The following is a 22255-nucleotide window of genomic DNA, read 5'->3' as shown; positions in this document are numbered from 1 at the left end:
AAAACTGCATAAGGCTAAGGCCCCACAGGACATCATGCAGCAATAAGGTGCTGTGGAAAAAAACGCAGCGGCCATGCATCGTAGTTCTTTCCGCAGTGCTTTAAACAGAAAGTTCGCAGAGTTTTCCTCCGCAGGGCATGTCGCTTCTTTTTCCCGCTAACTGAAAAAAATTGCTAGCAGTAAAATTGTACTAAAGCAGGAACATTGTAATAAATGGGAGCTTTTTTTTTCCAGGCGGATTTTGAGGTGCATTCTGCTTCAAAATCTGCCTGCAAAAAAACTCTGTGTGAAACATACCCTAAAACACTGCAATTTTTCCCGCGGCGTTTCTGCTGCAGGCAAATCGTAGCGTTTCCGTCCCAGAAAGTAGTAAAACATGACAAAAACTACACCATTTTGGTACTGACATAATCACACCATCCCAAAGAACAAAGTTAACAGTTACAACTAAACCCAAATGTTCAAAACTCCAAATCAATTTTTCCTATTTTAGGGCTAGTTCACACGTGGGCAAAGGGGAGTTTTTGACAGCGGATTTCGCTTCAAAATCAGCCCCTTTACAATGGAGCCCTATGTGAACAGCTAGCTTTTTTTTCCGCTAGCTTTTTTTTCCTGCTAGTTATTTTTCAGCTAGCAGAAAAAATAAGCGACATGACCTTTCTTCAGGCGTTTTCCGCCTGAAGAAAGCAATAGAAGTGAATGGGAGGCAAAAACCGCGCGTTTTTTTTCCGTGCGTTTTTTTGCAAAAATAAGCGACGCAGTTTTTTGCAAGAAAACGTGCGGAAAAAAGCTTGGCAATGTCAAAAAAAAGCTTCCTAATTAGGAAGCGTTTTTTTTCAGGACCAAAATAAGCCAGGAGGTTTTTACGTGTGAACTACCTACAAATAATTTCTTTGCATATCAATACATTATATGGAACATTAAATGGCGCCATTAAAAAATACAACCTAGCCTACAAAAAATACCCAAGTCAATCGCACCGCAAAAATCCAAAAAGGGGCTAACAATTATTTGCAATATAGCAATGGGTGACCGTGGCTAATGATATATGCATTAACCATTTACGTATGGGATAAAAATGAGAGTAATGGCGACATCTATAACAGATCCGTTTCTAGAAGCCATTCTGTGAATTAACCAGTTGACACCTATGTGTCATGGGCATTATTACAGGATGATACATGGCATATAGTGTTCTAGCAGAGTAGGCGTAGGTCTGTATGTCTGTATCAGGGAATTCCTGGACTGCAGGCTCTGTAGTAATAGTAATAACAGGTCTCCTTCCTGCTGCTGTTCTCTAGTACGAGGCTATTTATAATCTGCTCTCACGGAGCGGACACGATGACAGATATGGCGCTTTTATTCTTGACTTCTCACACACTGTTGACCTCTACTTGTTTACTGCTCAGTATGGACGTAGTCCTGCAGACGTTTGCATTCTGCTCCTGTAGTTTTCCCACTTCCCAGCACATATTATTACTATTCTTCATGTTTATTATCTTAGCTCCTATTTTACTGAATTTATTGGGGGAACTTTATTATTCATATGTGTCAGATCTCTAGAATGTAAAAAAGTCACAAGTCTTGGGTTTGCAAACTTGTAAACGCCAGTTGCGACAATCATTTTTGTTTCGCAAAAGTGGGGTGGAAGTGAACTTAATGGACGTATGTCTTTTTTCATCCGTACTAACTATGTAACTATGAAGTTGTGCTACAAGCTGGTGTAGACTTCATCACAGGCACACGGGCCATCAGATGAGCCCCCCGCATGAAGAGGATTCCTTATAAATGAGGATGGAATACGCTGCGCTTTGTAACCCCCATTGAATCTTCAGTTTGTGACTGAGAGGCTATTAAGGTGCCCATACGCTTGCCGAACACTTGTTCCCTTGACAGCGATTCCTCCTAGCTCTACACATACATGCTCGGATTATTTGAGTAAAGAGTAAACCAATTTCCAATAACTTTACTTGGTGCTTGCTAATAGAAAGATAAAGAAAGTTTGGGTGGTGACCACTTCTGGTCCTGGGTATAGTGATTAGAGATGAGCGAACAGTGTTCTATCGAACTCATGTTCGATCGGATATTAGGCTGTTCGGCATGTTCGAATCGAATCGAACACCGCGTGGTAAAGTGCGCCATTACTCGATTCCCCTCCCACCTTCCCTGGCGCCTTTTTTGCTCCAATAACAGCGCAGGGTAGGTGGGACAGGAACTACGACACCGGTGACGTTGAAAAAAGTAGGCAAAACCCATTGGCTGCCGAAAACATGTGACCTCTAATTTAAAAGAACAGCGACGCCCAGCTTCGCGTCATTCTGAGCTTGCAATTCACCGAGGACGGAGGTTTCCGTCCAGCTAGCTAGGGCTTAGATTCTGGGTAGGCAGGGACAGGCTAGGATAGGAAGGAGAAGACAACCAACAGCTCTTGTAAGAGCTAAATTCCAGGGAGAAGCTTGTCAGTGTAACGTGGCACTGACGGGCTCAATCGCCGCAACCCAGCTTTCCCAGGATCCTGAATGGAATACACTGTCAGTGTATTCCCGTATACCCGATATATACCCCGATACCCGTTCCAACGGTGTGCCCCCCCACCTTCACCCCAGAAATACCCTGCAAGTCCCCTAGCAATAGAATTGGGGCTATATACACCCACAATTTTTACTACTGGTATACAGTGCCATTGTCTGACTGGGAATTCAAAGAATATATTGGGAATACAAATACCCTCATTTCTTGCTACTGCCATATAGTGCCAGTTTCTGACTGGTAATTCAAAGAATATATTGGGGTTACGTGCACCCACAATTTTTACTACTGGTATACAGTGCCATTGTCTGACTGGGAATTCAAAGAGTATATTGGGAATACAAATACCCTCATTTCTTGCTACTGCCATATAGTGCCAGTTTCTGACTGGGAATTCAAAGAATATATTGGGGTTACGTGCACCCACAATTTTTACTACTGGTATACAGTGCCATTGTCTGACTGGGAATTCAAAGAATATATTGGGGTTATAAATACCCTCATTTCTTGCTACTGCCATATAGTGCCAGTTTCTGACTGGTAATTCAAAGAATATATTGGGGTTACGTGCACCCACAATTTTTACTACTGGTATACAGTGCCATTGTCTGACTGGGAATTCAAAGAATATATTGGGAATACAAATACCCTCATTTCTTGCTACTGCCATATAGTGCCAGTTTCTGACTGGGAATTCAAAGAATATATTGGGGTTACGTGCACCCACAATTTTTACTACTGGTATACAGTGCCATTGTCTGACTGGGAATTCAAAGAATATATTGGGGTTATAAATACCCTCATTTCTTGCTACTGCCATATAGTGCCAGTTTCTGACTGGTAATTCAAAGAATATATTGGGGTTACGTGCACCCACAATTTTTACTACTGGTATACAGTGCCATTGTCTGACTGGGAATTCAAAGAGTATATTGGGAATACAAATACCCTCATTTCTTGCTACTGCCATATAGTGCCAGTTTCTGACTGGTAATTCAAAGAATATATTGGGGTTACGTGCACCCACAATTTTTACTACTGGTATACAGTGCCATTGTCTGACTGGGAATTCAAAGAATATATTGGGGTTATAAATACCCTCATTTCTTGCTACTGCCATATAGTGCCAGTTTCTGACTGGTAATTCAAAGAATATATTGGGGTTACGTGCACCCACAATTTTTACTACTGGTATACAGTGCCATTGTCTGACTGGGAATTCAAAGAGTATATTGGGAATACAAATACCCTCATTTCTTGCTACTGCCATATAGTGCCAGTGTCTGACTGGGAATTCAAAGAATATATTGGGGTTACGTGCACCCACAATTTTTACTACTGGTATACAGTGCCATTGTCTGACTGGGAATTCAAAGAATATATTGGGGTTATAAATACCCTCATTTCTTGCTACTGCCATATAGTGCCAGTTTCTGACTGGTAATTCAAAGAATATATTGGGGTTACGTGCACCCACAATTTTTACTACTGGTATACAGTGCCATTGTCTGACTGGGAATTCAAAGAGTATATTGGGAATACAAATACCCTCATTTCTTGCTACTGCCATATAGTGCCAGTTTCTGACTGGGAATTCAAAGAATATATTGGGGTTACGTGCACCCACAATTTTTACTACTGGTATACAGTGCCATTGTCTGACTGGGAATTCAAAGAATATATTGGGGTTATAAATACCCTCATTTCTTGCTACTGCCATATAGTGCCAGTTTCTGACTGGTAATTCAAAGAATATATTGGGGTTACGTGCACCCACAATTTTTACTACTGGTATACAGTGCCATTGTCTGACTGGGAATTCAAAGAGTATATTGGGAATACAAATACCCTCATTTCTTGCTACTGCCATATAGTGCCAGTTTCTGACTGGTAATTCAAAGAATATATTGGGGTTACGTGCACCCACAATTTTTACTACTGGTATACAGTGCCATTGTCTGACTGGGAATTCAAAGAATATATTGGGGTTATAAATACCCTCATTTCTTGCTACTGCCATATAGTGCCAGTTTCTGACTGGTAATTCAAAGAATATATTGGGGTTACGTGCACCCACAATTTTTACTACTGGTATACAGTGCCATTGTCTGACTGGGAATTCAAAGAGTATATTGGGAATACAAATACCCTCATTTCTTGCTACTGCCATATAGTGCCAGTGTCTGACTGGGAATTCAAAGAATATATTGGGGTTACGTGCACCCACAATTTTTACTACTGGTATACAGTGCCATTGTCTGACTGGGAATTCAAAGAGTATATTGGGAATACAAATACCCTCATTTCTTGCTACTGCCATATAGTGCCAGTGTCTGACTGGGAATTCAAAGAATATATTGGGGTTACGTGCACCCACAATTTTTACTACTGGTATACAGTGCCATTGTCTGACTGGGAATTCAAAGAATATATTGGGGTTATAAATACCCTCATTTCTTGCTACTGCCATATAGTGCCAGTTTCTGACTGGTAATTCAAAGAATATATTGGGGTTACGTGCACCCACAATTTTTACTACTGGTATACAGTGCCATTGTCTGACTGGGAATTCAAAGAATATATTGGGAATACAAATACCCTCATTTCTTGCTACTGCCATATAGTGCCAGTTTCTGACTGGGAATTCAAAGAATATATTGGGGTTACGTGCACCCACAATTTTTACTACTGGTATACAGTGCCATTGTCTGACTGGGAATTCAAAGAATATATTGGGGTTATAAATACCCTCATTTCTTGCTACTGCCATATAGTGCCAGTTTCTGACTGGTAATTCAAAGAATATATTGGGGTTACGTGCACCCACAATTTTTACTACTGGTATACAGTGCCATTGTCTGACTGGGAATTCAAAGAGTATATTGGGAATACAAATACCCTCATTTCTTGCTACTGCCATATAGTGCCAGTTTCTGACTGGTAATTCAAAGAATATATTGGGGTTACGTGCACCCACAATTTTTACTACTGGTATACAGTGCCATTGTCTGACTGGGAATTCAAAGAATATATTGGGGTTATAAATACCCTCATTTCTTGCTACTGCCATATAGTGCCAGTTTCTGACTGGTAATTCAAAGAATATATTGGGGTTACGTGCACCCACAATTTTTACTACTGGTATACAGTGCCATTGTCTGACTGGGAATTCAAAGAGTATATTGGGAATACAAATACCCTCATTTCTTGCTACTGCCATATAGTGCCAGTGTCTGACTGGGAATTCAAAGAATATATTGGGGTTACGTGCACCCACAATTTTTACTACTGGTATACAGTGCCATTGTCTGACTGGGAATTCAAAGAGTATATTGGGAATACAAATACCCTCATTTCTTGCTACTGCCATATAGTGCCAGTTTCTGACTGGTAATTCAAAGAATATATTGGGGTTACGTGCACCCACAATTTTTACTACTGGTATACAGTGCCATTGTCTGACTGGGAATTCAAAGAATATATTGGGGTTATAAATACCCTCATTTCTTGCTACTGCCATATAGTGCCAGTTTCTGACTGGTAATTCAAAGAATATATTGGGGTTACGTGCACCCACAATTTTTACTACTGGTATACAGTGCCATTGTCTGACTGGGAATTCAAAGAGTATATTGGGAATACAAATACCCTCATTTCTTGCTACTGCCATATAGTGCCAGTGTCTGACTGGGAATTCAAAGAATATATTGGGGTTACGTGCACCCACAATTTTTACTACTGGTATACAGTGCCATTGTCTGACTGGGAATTCAAAGAGTATATTGGGAATACAAATACCCTCATTTCTTGCTACTGCCATATAGTGCCAGTGTCTGACTGGGAATTCAAAGAATATATTGGGGTTACGTGCACCCACAATTTTTACTACTGGTATACAGTGCCATTGTCTGACTGGGAATTCAAAGAATATATTGGGGTTATAAATACCCTCATTTCTTGCTACTGCCATATAGTGCCAGTTTCTGACTGGTAATTCAAAGAATATATTGGGGTTACGTGCACCCACAATTTTTACTACTGGTATACAGTGCCATTGTCTGACTGGGAATTCAAAGAGTATATTGGGAATACAAATACCCTCATTTCTTGCTACTGCCATATAGTGCCAGTTTCTGACTGGGAATTCAAAGAATATATTGGGGTTACGTGCACCCACAATTTTTACTACTGGTATACAGTGCCATTGTCTGACTGGGAATTCAAAGAATATATTGGGGTTATAAATACCCTCATTTCTTGCTACTGCCATATAGTGCCAGTTTCTGACTGGTAATTCAAAGAATATATTGGGGTTACGTGCACCCACAATTTTTACTACTGGTATACAGTGCCATTGTCTGACTGGGAATTCAAAGAGTATATTGGGAATACAAATACCCTCATTTCTTGCTACTGCCATATAGTGCCAGTTTCTGACTGGTAATTCAAAGAATATATTGGGGTTACGTGCACCCACAATTTTTACTACTGGTATACAGTGCCATTGTCTGACTGGGAATTCAAAGAATATATTGGGGTTATAAATACCCTCATTTCTTGCTACTGCCATATAGTGCCAGTTTCTGACTGGTAATTCAAAGAATATATTGGGGTTACGTGCACCCACAATTTTTACTACTGGTATACAGTGCCATTGTCTGACTGGGAATTCAAAGAGTATATTGGGAATACAAATACCCTCATTTCTTGCTACTGCCATATAGTGCCAGTGTCTGACTGGGAATTCAAAGAATATATTGGGGTTACGTGCACCCACAATTTTTACTACTGGTATACAGTGCCATTGTCTGACTGGGAATTCAAAGAGTATATTGGGAATACAAATACCCTCATTTCTTGCTACTGCCATATAGTGCCAGTGTCTGACTGGGAATTCAAAGAATATATTGGGGTTACGTGCACCCACAATTTTTACTACTGGTATACAGTGCCAATTTCTAACTAGGAATTCAAAATGCGCAAGGCTCCCGGAAAGGGACGTGGACGAGGCCGTGGGCGAGGTCGGGGGAATGGTTCTGGGGAGCAAGGTAGCAGTGAAGCCACAGGGCGTCCCGTGCCTACTCCTGTGGGGCAGCAAGCATTGCGCCACTCCACAGTGCCAGGGTTGCTTGCCACATTAACTAAACTGCAGGGTACAAACCTTAGTAGGCCCGAGAACCAGGAACAGGTCTTGCAATGGCTGTCAGAGAACGCTTACAGCACATTGTCCAGCAGCCAGTCAGACTCTGCCTCCTCTCCTCCTATTACCCAACAGTCTTGTCTTCCTTCCTCCCAAAATTCCGAAGCTTTACAGAACAATAACCCAAACTGTCCCTGCTCCCCAGAGCTGTTCTCCGCTCCTTTCATTGTCCCTCAACCTGCCTCTCCACGTCACGATTCCACGAACCTAACAGAGGAGCATCTGTGTCCAGATGCTCAAACACTAGAGTCTCCTCCATCTCCGTTCGATTTGGTGGTGGATGACCAGCAACCCACCCTCATCGACGATGATGTGACGCAGTTGCCGTCAGGGCATCCAGTTGACTGGCGCATTGTGCGGGAGGAGGAGATGAGACAGGAGTTGGAAGAGGAAGTGGTGGATGATGAGGACACTGACCCGACCTGGACAGGGGGGATGTCAAGCGGGGAAAGTAGTGTGGATGTTGAGGCAGGTGCAGCACCAAAAAGGGTAGCTAGAGGCAGAGGCAGAGGTCAGCAGCTTAGGCGAAGCCAGGCCACACCCGGAATCTCCCAAGATGTTCCAGTTCGTACCCAGCCCCGAAAAACTCCCACCTCGAGGGCACGTTTCTCGAAGGTGTGGAGTTTTTTCAAGGAATGCGCCGAGGACAGATATAGTGTTGTCTGCACAATTTGCCTCTCGAAATTGATTAGGGGCTCTGAGAAGAGCAACCTGTCCACCACTTCAATGCGCCGTCATTTGGAATCCAAGCACTGGAATCAGTGGCAGGCAGCAACGGCAGGACAAAGGCCGCCTGCCGTTCACGCCACTGCCACTGCCTCTGCCTCTGCCTCTGCCACTGCCACTGCTGACTGTGCTGGCGATGCACTCCAGAGGACGAGCCAGGACACCACTTCATCTGCCTCCGCCACTTTGTTGACTTCTACCTCATCCTCCCCTGGTCCTGTCTTATCTCCTTCTCCTGCACCATCAAAGGCACCATCAGGCGTTTCTTTACAACAACCCACCATCTCTCAGACATTGGAGCGGCGGCAGAAATACACTGCTAACCACCCACACGCGCAAGCCTTGAACGCCAACATCGCTAAACTGCTGGCCCAGGAGATGTTGGCGTTCCGGCTTGTTGAAACTCCCGCCTTCCTGGACCTGATGGCAACTGCGGCACCTCGCTATGCCGTCCCTAGCCGTCACTACTTCTCCCGGTGTGCCGTCCCCGCCTTGCACCAGCACGTGTCACTCAACATCAGGCGGGCCCTTAGTTCCGCGCTTTGCACAAAGGTCCACTTGACCACCGACGCGTGGACAAGTGCATGCGGACAGGGACGCTACATTTCACTGACGGCACACTGGGTAAATGTAGTTGAGGCTGGGACTGCTTCCCAAACTGGCCCGGTGTACCTCGTCTCCCCGCCTAACATTCCTGGCAGGGACACGAGAAGAACACCCCCCTCCTCCTCCTCCTCTACCGCCTCCTCCTCCGCCTCCTCCTCCGCCACCGCCTCCTCCTCCGCTGTTAGATTGACCCCAGCTACGAGTTGGAAACGTTGCAGCACTGGCGTTGGTAGACGTCAGCAGGCTGTGCTGAAGCTGATCAGCTTGGGGGACAGACAGCACACTGCCTCCGAGGTGAGGGATGCCCTCCTCGATGAGACGGCAATATGGTTTGAGCCGCTGCACCTGGGCCCAGGCATGGTCGTTTGTGATAACGGCCGGAACCTGGTAGCAGCTCTGGAGCTTGCCGGACTCCAACATGTTCCATGCCTGGCCCACGTCTTCAACCTAGTGGTGCAACGTTTCCTAAAGAGCTACCCCAATGTTCCAGAGCTACTGGTGAAAGTGCGGCGCATGTGCGCCCACTTTCGCAAGTCGACAGTAGCCGCTGCTAGCTTAAAATCTCTCCAGCAACGCCTGCATGTGCCACAACACCGGCTTTTGTGCGACGTCCCCACACGCTGGAACTCAACGTTTCAGATGTTGAATAGAGTGGTTGAGCAGCAGAGACCTTTGATGGAATACCAGCTACAAAACCCTAGGGTGCCACAAAGTCAGCTGCCTCAGTTTCACATCCATGAGTGGCCATGGATGAGAGACCTTTGTGACATCCTACGGGTCTTTGAGGAGTCCACAAGGAGGGTGAGCTCTGAGGATGCGATGGTGAGCCTTACAATCCCGCTCTTGTGTGTTCTGAGAGAATCCCTGATTGACATCAGGGATAACTCAGATCACACAGAGGAGTTAGGGATAGCATCCGATCCGTCACAGCTGGAGAGTAGGTCCACACATCTGTCCGCTTCACTGCGTTTAATGGAGGAGGAGGAGGAGGAGGAGGAGGAAGAAGAGTTGTCCGATGATGTGATGGTGATACAGGAGGCTTCCGGGCAACTTCGAATCGTCCCATTGTTGCAGCGCGGATGGGTAGACATGGAGGATGAGGAGGAAATGGAGATTGAACTTTCCGGTGGGGCCAGAGGAGTCATGCCAACTAACACTGTGGCAGACATGGCTGAGTTCATGTTGGGGTGCTTTACAACCGACAAGCGTATTGTCAAAATCATGGAGGACAACCAGTACTGGATCTTTGCTATCCTTGACCCCCGGTATAAAAACAACATCTCGTCTTTTATTCCGGTAGAGGGGAGGGCCAATCGCATCAATGCTTGCCACAGGCAATTGGTGCAGAATATGATGGAGATGTTTCCAGCATGTGACAGTGGCGGCAGGGAGGGCAGTTCCTCCAGTAGGCAACCAAGTTCTCACCGGTCCACACAAACGAGGGGCACACTGTCTAAGGTCTGGGACACCTTGATGGCACCCCCTCGCCAAAGTGCCGCCACGGAGGGTCCTAGTGTCACCAGGCGTGAGAAGTATAGGCGCATGTTGCGGGAATACCTTTCCGACCACAGCCCTGTCCTCTCCGACCCCTCTGCGCCCTACACGTATTGGGTGTCGAAGTTGGACCTGTGGCTTGAACTTGCCCTATATGCCTTGGAGGTGCTGTCCTGTCCTGCCGCCAGCGTCCTATCTGAGAGGGTGTTCAGTGCAGCCGGTGGCATCATCACTGACAAGCGCACCCGTCTGTCAGCTGAGAGTGCCGACCGGCTCACTTTGATAAAAATGAACCACCACTGGATAGAGCCTTCATTTTTGTGCCCACCTGTGTAAAGCACCCCAACATGAAACTCCATGTCTGTACTCAACCTCTCCAATTCCTCCGCATCCTCATACTCATCCACCATAAGCGTTGCACAATTCTGCTAATACTAGGCTCCCTCCAACATGATTTCCCCCAACTCTGCTGGTTAGAGGCTCCCTCCACCCTGATTTCCACCAACTCTGCTGGTTAGAGGCTCCCTCCACCCTGCTTTCCCACAACTCTGCTGGTTAGAGGCTCCTTCCACCATGAATTTGCCCAAACTGGGCTGTTTAGAGGCTCCCTCCACCATGAATTGGTCCAAACTGGGCTGGTTAGAGGCTCCCTCCACCATTAATTGGTCCAAACTGGGCTGGTTAGAGGCTCCCTCCACCATGAATTTGCCCAAACTGGGCTGTTTAGAGGCTCCCTCCACCATGAATTTGCCCAAACTGGGCTGTTTAGAGGCTCCCTCCACCATGAATTGGTCCAAACTGGGTTTTTTAGAGGCTCCCTCCACCATGAATTGGTCCAAACTGGGGTGGTTAGAGGCTCCCTCCACCATTAATTGGTCCAAACTGGGCTGGTTAGAGGCTCCCTCCACCATGAATTGGTCCAAACTGGGCTGGTTAGAGGCTCCCTCCACCATGAATTGGTCCAAACTGGGGTGGTTAGAGGCTCCCTCCACCATTAATTGGTCCAAACTGGGCTGGTTAGAGGCTCCCTCCACCATTAATTGGTCCAAACTGGGCTGGTTAGAGGCTCCCTCCACCATGAATTTGCCCAAACTGGGCTGTTTAGAGGCTCCCTCCACCATTAATTGGTCCAAACTGGGCTGGTTAGAGGCTCCCTCCACAATTAATTGGTCCAAACTGGGCTAATTAGAGGCTCCCTCCACCATGAATTGGTCCAAACTGGGTTTTTTAGAGGCTCCCTCCACCATGAATTTGCCCAAACTGGGCTGTTTAGAGGCTCCCTCCACCATGAATTGGTCCAAACTGGGCTGGTTAGAGGCTCCCTCCACCATGAATTTCCCAAAACTTGGCTGTTTAGAGGCTCCCTCCACCATTAATTGGTCCAAACTGGGCTGGTTAGAGGCTCCCTCCACCATGAATTTGCCCAAACTGGGCTGTTTAGAGGCTCCCTCCACCATGAATTGGTCCAAACTGGGTTTTTTAGAGGCTCCCTCCACCATGAATTGGTCCAAACTGGGCTGGTTAGAGGCTCCCTCCACCATGAATTTCCCAAAACTTGGCTGTTTAGAGGCTCCCTCCACCATGAATTGGTCCAAACTGGGCTGGTTAGAGGCTCCCTCCACCATGAATTTCCCAAAACTTGGCTGTTTAGAGGCTCCCTCCACCATGAATTGGTCCAAACTGGGCTGGTTAGAGGCTCCCTCCACCATTAATTGGTCCAAACTGGGCTGGTTAGAGGCTCCCTCCACCATGAATTGGTCCAAACTGGGTTTTTTAGAGGCTCCCTCCACCATGAATTTGCCCAAACTGGGCTGTTTAGAGGCTCCCTCCACCATGAATTGGTTCAAACTGGGCTGGTTAGAGGCTCCCTCCACCATTAATTGGTCCAAACTGGGCTGGTTAGAGGCTCCCTCCACCATGAATTGGTCCAAACTGGGCTGGTTAGAGGCTCCCTCCACCATGAATTTGCCCAAACTGGGCTGGTTAGAGGCTCCCTCCACCATGAATTGGTCCAAACTGGGTTTTTTAGAGGCTCCCTCCACCATGAATTTGCCCAAACTGGGCTGGTTAGAGGCTCCCTCCACCATGAATTGGTCCAAACTGGGGTTTTTAGAGGCTCCCTCCACCATGAATTTGCCCAAACTGGGGTGTTTAGAGGCTCCCTCCACCATGAATTTGCCCAAACTCTGCTGGTTAGAGGCTCAATCCACCCTGATTTTCAAAACAAATGTTGGTGCCAACCTCAACTTACTACAAGGGCCAAATTCACTGCTGGTGACAAGCTCTCCTCACTGCAAGTGCCAAATACACATGTTTCAAGGTGTTTTCCTACTGTCAGAGAGGTGGTATTGAGTGTGTAAAGTGTGTAGTTGTTAGGCTGTGATGTTGGGGTAATAGAGGGTCTTTGGTGTGTTAGATGCCCCCAGACATGCTTCCCCTGCTGTCCCAGTGTCATTCCAGAGGTGTTGGCATCATTTCCTGGGGTGTCATAGTGGACTTGGTGACCCTCCAGACACGGATTTGGGTTTCCCCCTTAACGAGTATCTGTTCCCCATAGACTATAATGGGGTTCGAAACCCGTTCGAACACACGAACATTGAGCGGCTGTTCGAATCGAATTTCGAACCTCGAACATTTTAGTGTTCGCTCATCTCTAATAGTGATGTCACTAATTTCCATGGGACTGCCAGTCTTCTAGTACAGATAGGAGTGCCAGTCATCCAAGTACCCTGGAGTTAGAACGCAAGGGAACTTTCAGTCCAGACTAGCAGTATTCTGGTTGCAGTAGGACATTCAGCAATGTAACATTTATTCCCAATCTTGTGTATTGGGTTTGAGTGTCTCTAATGAACAGCCTCTTTAAGGTTCTAGGTGCCGATGTACAATTGAAAACAGGGATCCCCATGGTCATTTATACTACTGGTGTCTTGTTATGTGGCACAGGGGGCTTTCTCTGGCATCAGGGCCTGGGTGTACTTTCTACTTCATCCCTATATCTGTGTCCCTGTGTCTATCTATTCGATTTAGCTGACGTTTGTATCAGTTTGCATGGCAGCACAAGCCCACTGCCTCAATATAAGTACATAATAAAATGAGACACAGACCAAGTTCTATTTTGGATAAACAAGAGCACAGTGTTTTATTAAGGGTAACCCATACATCATAAATAATAAATAGTTAGGGCTGGTTCACATCTGCGTATAGTGTTCCATTGGGGGAGTCCGCTTAGGGACCCCCCCTCCCTGAACTAAATACCGAACGCATTGATAAGTGGTGAGCACTGAAAGCACACAGGCCCCATAGACTATAATGGGGTCCGTGTGTTTTCCTTGCGGTGTCCACGCGAGTCATGCGGAGAGAAAAGTACTTCATGAACTACATTCCTCCCTGCATGACTCATGTGGACACCGCGCGGAAAACACATGGACCCATTATAGTCTATGGGGTCCGTGTGCTCACCACTTGTCAATGCGTTCAGTATTCCGTTAGGGGGGTCCCCAAGTGGAATACTGAACGCAGATGTGAACCAGGCCTTACTCAAATAACCATCAATGAAATTCAACAAGCAGATTATCCCCCTATGAATCAAGCAGACCTTATCTAGGTGACAGCGCCCCTCTAACAACACATGGTGAAAAGAGCATTCTTAAACTTGGAAGGGCGGCGTTCAGGTCTTGAATCTTTAGCACATGACCACGGCGGAGATCACCTTCTATAAAGTCCCAGTTTCCAGCCACTGGAAAGTGACATCCAATGAGTTGTTGCCAGGGAAGATGTCTGCCCATAGACAGACGGGGCCTTTCAAATATCCAGTGTGGCCAGAGATGACCCCTGAGCATCCTGGCACAACAGGTTGTCTCATGACTGGAACTTAACCTTGATGCTGTAACGTCGCCATACACCTTGAAGACATTGATATTATAAGCATTACACGTATTCCTCAGTCTGCAGATTAACATTCCAGTGGCTTTACTCAGAACTTGCTCCAATTACATGTTAGTGCATGACCTTATCCGCAAAACACTCCTGTTATTATATAATTGCTTGGCACACATTTCTGTGCACGCCTGTGTTCGGAGGAGGCGCCGTATCACATTGTACTTACCTGCTGTTATATCAGCAGTGCAATAGCTAATACATGTACTGTAGACGCCAGAGAATTCTCCAATGTGGACGTCTGCCAAGTCAGGCAAGGAAACTGCAGAAGTGCTGCTATATGGTCTATGGAGGACCAGTGTCGGACTGGCAAACCAAAGTACCGGAGGATAATCTGGTTGGCCCGGGCTCTAATACAATAATGATCCAGCAGATTATACACAAATATCAAGTGTACTGTGTGGCATTGTGGAATGGAACCCCACGATAACTTTTTCTGGTTCATCCAAGGACCCTCAGTCTAACACGTGAGCCTAGGATATGTCCACACTGCAGAATCACACGTCATAAAAACCAATGTGTAATTTTACCGTGGAACTGGTGCGGACATGATGATTTTCCTAATCCAATGTGGTATTTGTAATTGGCTCTGCCAATAAGTCACAGCCACTTGTCTAGCAAGTCTGAAAAATGTTAGCTCACACTAGATGTACCAAATGAGCCAAATATGTGCCACATTCATGTCAGCGTCTAGTCATAGGCACCGTACTTAATCTGGACCATTGTTTCCTGTGAGTGCAAGAAGTCAAATTAGAACCTCTAAGTGATTGACAATAAAGCTGTCAGTGAGTTATTCAGCAACATTACACTACTTACAGGAGCAGTCTCAAAATAAGGGGGCATTTTTATATTTCAACTGCACTACCAATGCACACCACCAGGTGGCAGACAGAGACAAACACCATTGTCAAATGTAGGGCAATCAAATAACATGGCCAGAAAATTGTGCTACATATAAAATGTGTTTGTGTGTCACTGAAATACTGAACAATGCAATAAATTATTGTCTGATGAGGGTGAAATAAAGATGTATTTGAACATTTGCTTGCAACTCAGCAGTGCACACGTTAAAGACAAGTCTGTGCAGCCTTGGCCTATGTGTCACTACCGCCGTGCTTATGCTTATCATACACATTTATATTCATTTTTCTACACAACAGCACTGCTATACAGACAATATGTTTAAAATAGCATTAATAATTCCATATAAAAGCTGCATGCCCTTTTTTCGGGTGCGGTATTAAGTGCACCCTCCACAATAACCATAACACTCGCCCATTTTCTAGCCCCGCCAATATGAATAGAAAGCTCTGCACAGATTGTTCTGTTCCCTTTATGTGTATCTTCTGCGGTGCAAATATGTAACTAGACTTTATGGAAAATTTTTACGTGCTATTAATACCCATTGGCAAAACTGCCTACAATGCAAAATAATCTTGCATAATCCTCGGATCATTTGCGTCTCCTCTCAAAAATGAGGTCATATTGGGGTGACCACACCTCTGTCAGAGAACTGGCGAGAACACAAATAGGCTCTGGTTGGTTTGGAAAGCTACAACTAGGTTTTGCTCCGTGTTGTTTTGGCTATACCATATCTAAGGAGAACACTGTGTTCTTTTTCATCTGCAGTGTAAACAAGATATTAGTGCGGTTACGATGGCTGTGGTGTCAGGGAGACACCAGCAGGGGGAGCCAGTGATCATGTTATAATAGAAAATGCAAACTAATGTCCAGGAACTCCAGTGTCACAGACTGAGGGGGAGGGGGAGCTCATATCATTAATAACACAAGTTATGAAATGTGTCTGCATGAATATATAGCCACTGAAATAGGCACTTATTGTTTAATTATTATTCATATGCACGAATGCAGGCTAAATATGGCATACAGAACCTTACTCTACACTACAACATGCAACATCAGCATTGTCACACCTTTATCTGTTCTGTACATACTTAGCTTCAGTCAACAACACACAGTATAGCTCACGTATGAATGAAAATAGTCTAGTATGGATCAGTGGTGTAACTAGGAATGGGGGGACCCCATGGCAAACTTTTTTAGACCCCAGAGTATAATAATCAGAGACCCAAGGGAGGATACAAACATAAAAACCACTGTTACTTATCTCTCCTGGGCTCCGGTGCACTCCCCAATGATGTCGGCCATCTTCAGTGATGGACCAGACGTCACTTGAGCCGGGGCTTAGTCAGGGGACATCTGTGACGTCACCAAGTAGGCCCGAAGCCTTCCGGAGTGCAGGAGAGGTAACTAAGGGTGCATTCACACTGAGTAAACGCTAGCTTATTCTGAACGTAAAACACGTTCAGAATAAGCGGCGTCTAAAGCAGCTCCATTCTTTTCTATGGGAGTGGGGATACGAGCGCTCCCCATAGAAATGAATGGGCTGCTTCTTTCACTCCGTGCAGTCCCATTGAAGTGAATGGGGAGTGCCGGCGTATACGGCAAGCTCTGCTCATGCCGGAGCGTACACGCCGGCACTCCCCATTCACTTCAATGGGACTGCACGGAGTGAAAGAAGCAGCCCATTCATTTCTATGGGGAGCGCTCGTATCCCCGCTCCCATAGAAATGAATGGAGCTGCTTTAGACGCCGCTTATTCTGAATGTGTTTTACGTTCAGAATAAGCTAGCGTTTACTCAGTGTGAATGCACCCTAACAGTGTTTTTTTAAGTTCCCTCACCTCCACTGGGCCCCCCATCATTATACTCGGGGGGTCTGAAAAGACCCCCCGAGTATAATGATAGTGATTATGGGGATAGCAGGCCTGCGGCCTTACTTACTAATCCCGGCTCCTGATCACAGCTGCATCCACAGAAGGGGAAATTGCTTGCGGCCTCGAGCAGGATCCAGGATCAGTAAGTAAATAGGGGCCATTCCCTTCAAGTAACAGCCTATATAAAAAAAAAATGCAATGGTGGTGGCTGTCACTGGGCTCCCTAATGTCCCGGGCCCTGTGGTAGCCATTACCGTGGCTACCCCGGTAGTTACGCCCCTGGTATAGATAGTTCTAGGAATGTGGTCCATTATTTACTAACATTTTTTGCATAGCATGTATTGCATTTTTTCAATTGAATGGTGTAGTCAGGCAACATACATATGCTAGACTAAATCTTTCAAACATGTATCCTTTACTTGCCAAAGTTACTAAATGACATATAATATCCTTTTGGAAAAATTCTAATAAACTTGTCACACACTTGACACTATTGATATAAGTCCATGTTGTGATAATTGTTTATGCTAGGATCTCTTCACATTCTATCCATGGTACATTATGCACTAGAACATATGGCATTATGCTATACTATTATATACCATCACTTTGTGATTGAGAGTCTGACATCTAAGACTCCAGCTAATCCTGAGAATGATAGCGAAGTTGCTCCAAGTACACTGCATGGCTGAGTAGCCTGGATCAATGCTGTTCATTAAAACCCTACATTTTGCAATATAGGAGGATCGTGCAAATCAAACCAATAAATATACGGTGCTATCGTAATATCGGTCTAGCTGCCTATCTATCTATACATATAACAAAGACATATAGGTGTGCCGAAGTGGCAGCTGATACTGGGATCTAGTACCTCATGGGATCCCAAAATTCCCTTGTCCCACAAGTGCCACAATTGCAAGATTTTGCAGATTTTGCACTGGGACCAAGGTGCTTTAAGTTATGCCTATCTATGTATATAAGTTATATCTCATTTTATAAAAGGAGCCAGTGGTACAGTATATAGGTGTTGTTTACATCTAGTGTGTATGTATACATGTAATATAGCCTAAGAGAGGTCTTTATGTGGATAATATTATTTGTCTGCAAATCTAACGAAGAGCTTATGGCGTGAAAGTGATAAATATGACGTGAACACTCACTATAATTGTAATATAGTTATCGTCCAATAGCTTTTCATTGAATATGCTTGGATCATTTGCTATGTCTTGAAATTCTCTTTTTTGCAATGACGAAAATGCAAATATTAATATGAAAGAATAGAATAGATACATAGAAATACATCCATATGTCTCTTGCAATTTGCTGCAATTGCCAGGGTCCCATCATGGTAACTACTGGCGTTATGTTCCATATAAATCTATAAAATCTAGTAAGCGTGTAATAATAAGACGAGACTTTATTACGTTCCAGCTGTATATTCTCATTTTTGCAGGGCTCTTCACATCTCTTTGTCCTGTGCAGCTTCACAAAAACACAAATAAATGTTCAGAGGAAAAACACAGAAACTTATTGTGCAAATGTATGTCAATATATTGCAGTGAACTGAGGCTGTTTATTAGCTCTGTGGTTTGGAGGAGGGGGGTGTATTACGAAGTCAGCCTACTTTGCATAGAGGGGGTGACACCATATGACGTCACCACCCATTGCTATATAAGGAGGCGCAGCACTGAAATAGCCTTCAGTTTAAGCTTGCTTCCTGAGCAGTCGATGCCTGAGCGCAGGGCAGGGTGTCCCATTCATACAGTACAGGATATATACCGCTTACCACTGCACAGCTTTCCTTTGTGGACATCTACACTTACATATTATCCTGCAAACATGAGTACAGGAGTGTGTAAATACCCCATGGAGGTGGCCGTCTATGAGCTGCACAATTTCTCCATTTCTTTCTTCTCCTCCCTTTTGGGGGCAGATGTCGTGTCTGTTAAGCTGGATAACAGGTAAATATGAAGATTTATCGGAATATTTAACTTGATGTCATTTATAGGGCTGCAAAGCAACCTCTGCAAAATCTGACTGCGGCAGGTGCTCGTCCTTGGCTTCATAGGTTTTCATGTATATTCAGTACAATAGCGTTCATCTTATGCATTTCTAGGATGCACCGTGCATGCTTTTTAATTAGAATTTATTTTGATATTTTATTTGATAATTTTTTTTTATATATAATTCTCTGTATGAATTGCACAATAGAGTTAATAATTACATAATATATCTACACTTATACATAATATATATCTATATAATCAATGCTATTGTGGTATTATTAGTAATGGTGCAGTGCAGTCTCCGTTCCTTTGTAATAGGACTGTAGCCTTGCATTGCTATAGTCAATGGCTATAGTCTATAACACCGCAGACATGCCTGAGCTTTGTTGCATTGACGGCTGGTGGGTTGGAGCAGGATTATCCTGGTTTGGACTGGAATAGCTCTGTTTCCGCCTACTTGTTTGTCAGAGTATTGCAGAAGACCATTGCTTTGTCTGGGCTGTCAGTTTAACCCCTGCGGGGATGTACACACGCTGCACAGTCTCCTGCTTGCAGTGCGCTTTACTATCATTTTTACATAAGAGGTGAACTATATGACATAGATTAAATAAGCATTACGCAGTTACATTGACACTAAATTGCCTTTCTTCTTCTTACAGTGCTTCAGGAGCCAGTGTGGTTGCAATAGATAACAAGATTGAACAAGCTATGGTGAGTATCATCTTCCAAAACCAATATACACATAATGTGAAATTGTGCAGATATTTAGGATTTTATCCCATTCTTCTCGCAAAGAGCATGTCCCTGTACAGATTGCTTATAATGGAGATGAATATACTGTACATGGCATGCTTTGTGTGCTGTAGTTGTAATAGGCGTTTGCACAGGAGTTGCATCAGCTCAGCGTGTCGGTGTAGGTTGGTGAGTGGGATCTCCCTGTTGTTCCATACGAAGACGTAGCGCTGCTTGTTGCTGAGCAGATTTCTCAGCGCAGGTTGTGGGATCTCATTGGATAGAGTAGGACTGCAGTGTAAGCTGCAGACAGCACCAGGCTGGGTATGTGGGAATCCCATACTCAGGAAGGAAACTGCAGACATTTCAACAATAGCGCCTTCTCTCTCCGCACTCCAGCATGTCTGCCCTACTGGAATAACAACCTGCTTAGGTGCACTGCATTGCACTTTAGCGTCAGTCAGTTACTGTAGCTGTCACCTTGTATATTAATCTGCATATGCATTATTTATTGAATAAAAACAGTATTGTGTTAAAATTGCATAAATGTAATATGCTCACACATACACAACAATGTAATTGTAGACCTTTTGTGGTTGGTTAACTTAGGTTTTCCAACATATATGATTTCCAACCTGACAATGGAAGGGTTAAACACGCTGTGCTTGATTCAGGTCCATCTAGACTGAGCAGAAATTATGCATGAAACTTGCATTGGATCATCCCACTAATGTCAATTTATTTTTCTTTGTCCTTTAGGATTTGGTAAAGAACCATCTCATGTACGCAGTGCGGGAAGAGGTGGAAGTCTTGAAGGAACAGATCAAGGAGCTGGTAGAGAAAAATTCTCAGCTCGAACGGGAGAATTGCCTACTAAAGAATCTCGCCAGCCCAGAGCAGATGAAGAAATTTCAATCCCGGCTTCCTTCAGATGAGACAAGGGAGATTTCAAGCCTAGATTTTATACATGCTACCCAACCACGCTCAGCTGGATCTGCAGTTTAAGTGGCTCTGTCTTTGGAGTGGACAGAGCCACAGAACTTTTCCTAATCGTCTCCTCGATAATGAGAAAAAAATGTAATTTTTTTCCCCCCTCTTTAAAGTGTCACCTTGGCCTGGAGGGTCGTTGACTAGCCTATACTGGTACCATGAGATGTACCAGGGCTAGAACAAGGCTTCCTCACAAGTCTTTTCTTATAGAGAAGAGTGAGAGAAGCCATTCATGGACTCTTAAGAAGAGTACCAGTAAGACAGAGCTTGTCCGCTATGGAACCTGCCTTTCTTGGTGTCAGGCTTGTAACGCAAAGCCAAGATAATAGCAGAAGCTGCTGAAGAAGTCCACAGACCGCTTCTGAAAGAGTTCTCTAACCATGGAGTACAAAGTTGGTCAGAGGGACCATCTCTGTTTGGCTTGACCATAAACTGATCCGAAATGGAAAACAGAGATTGGTCTCCTCCAGAATGTAGAGACTGGTATAGGATACGTTGCTCCATTTGGTTGAAGAATACAGCCGAGCTTGAGATGCACCTAAACACTTTGAAATGGATATCTGTAGTTAGATGGCACATAGAAGCCCTAGTGAGAGCTAGTGGAGGTTTTCCAAGATCCCCCCACATATAACAGGGCTGTAAGCATGGGTTTACAGAGATAGTGTTCAATGTTGGATAAGCGGTTGCCATAAAGTCTCTCCGAAGGCTTGGAATATGCTACATGTAACATGGACATTGTTACTCTTTTTTTCTTTCTTTTGTCTTTTTTATACATGTCTAGAATAGATTGTATATCTCTTACTTCCCTCATTTCCATTTGTCTTCATGCAAAAGCACATTGGCTGACAAAGAGCCTCCTGTAAAGTTCACACGACACTTTAAAATCTGGGAAAAGCAAGACGACAGACTTTTTTTTATACTGCAATATTAATGACTTATGGACTAAAATGTCAAACAATAACCTTACATGGCTCAATGGATTCAGAACTTTCTGCTGTTTAATGTTATTGTAAGAGACCTGCAATGTACATAACTTTGAGTCGCAATAAAACCTTTTTCATATATACCTATGAGAATGTTTCATTCTTACAGATATTAATCTTGTTTTATTGCAAGTATGGATTTTAGATCAGCCATTAATCCTTAGCACCTTGCAAGGAGGGGCAATAGGTAGCAAGTAATAAACATTGATATTGTGCTGTAGACTTTCAGACCCTTGGATGTCATTGTAGAGGTAGCTAGACATCTTCAGTAGTCATTTGTTGGATGCTCTTTTGGCCCACAGCTATTCCTTTCTCC

At 44.5% G+C, this 22255-nt stretch overlaps 1 protein-coding gene across 2 annotated transcripts in view; it reads left to right on the top strand.

The window, feature by feature from the left end:
- LOC142184503 (TSC22 domain family protein 3-like) overlaps positions 1 to 22026 on the top strand; it is a 48093-nt gene extending 26067 nt beyond the window's left edge. The window contains exons 1-3 of one of the 2 annotated variants that reach the window (XM_075259397.1): positions 18916 to 19189; positions 19894 to 19945; positions 20726 to 22026. In XM_075259397.1, the coding sequence (XP_075115498.1) occupies positions 18957 to 19189; positions 19894 to 19945; positions 20726 to 20971 (531 nt within the window). In that variant the 5' untranslated portion in view covers positions 18916 to 18956 and the 3' untranslated portion in view covers positions 20972 to 22026. Of the gene's footprint in view, positions 1 to 18915; positions 19190 to 19893; positions 19946 to 20725 lie in introns of those variants that run through there. The other variant, XM_075259398.1, reaches the window with a different exon arrangement.
- The last annotated feature ends 229 nt before the right edge of the window (positions 22027 to 22255 follow it).

Source organism: Leptodactylus fuscus, chromosome 11 (genome assembly GCF_031893055.1).
Source record: "Leptodactylus fuscus isolate aLepFus1 chromosome 11, aLepFus1.hap2, whole genome shotgun sequence".
Classification (NCBI taxonomy): domain Eukaryota; kingdom Metazoa; phylum Chordata; class Amphibia; order Anura; family Leptodactylidae; genus Leptodactylus; species Leptodactylus fuscus.
The sequence above is the reverse complement of the archived record's forward strand: the minus strand, read 5'-3'. Positions and strand labels throughout refer to the sequence as shown.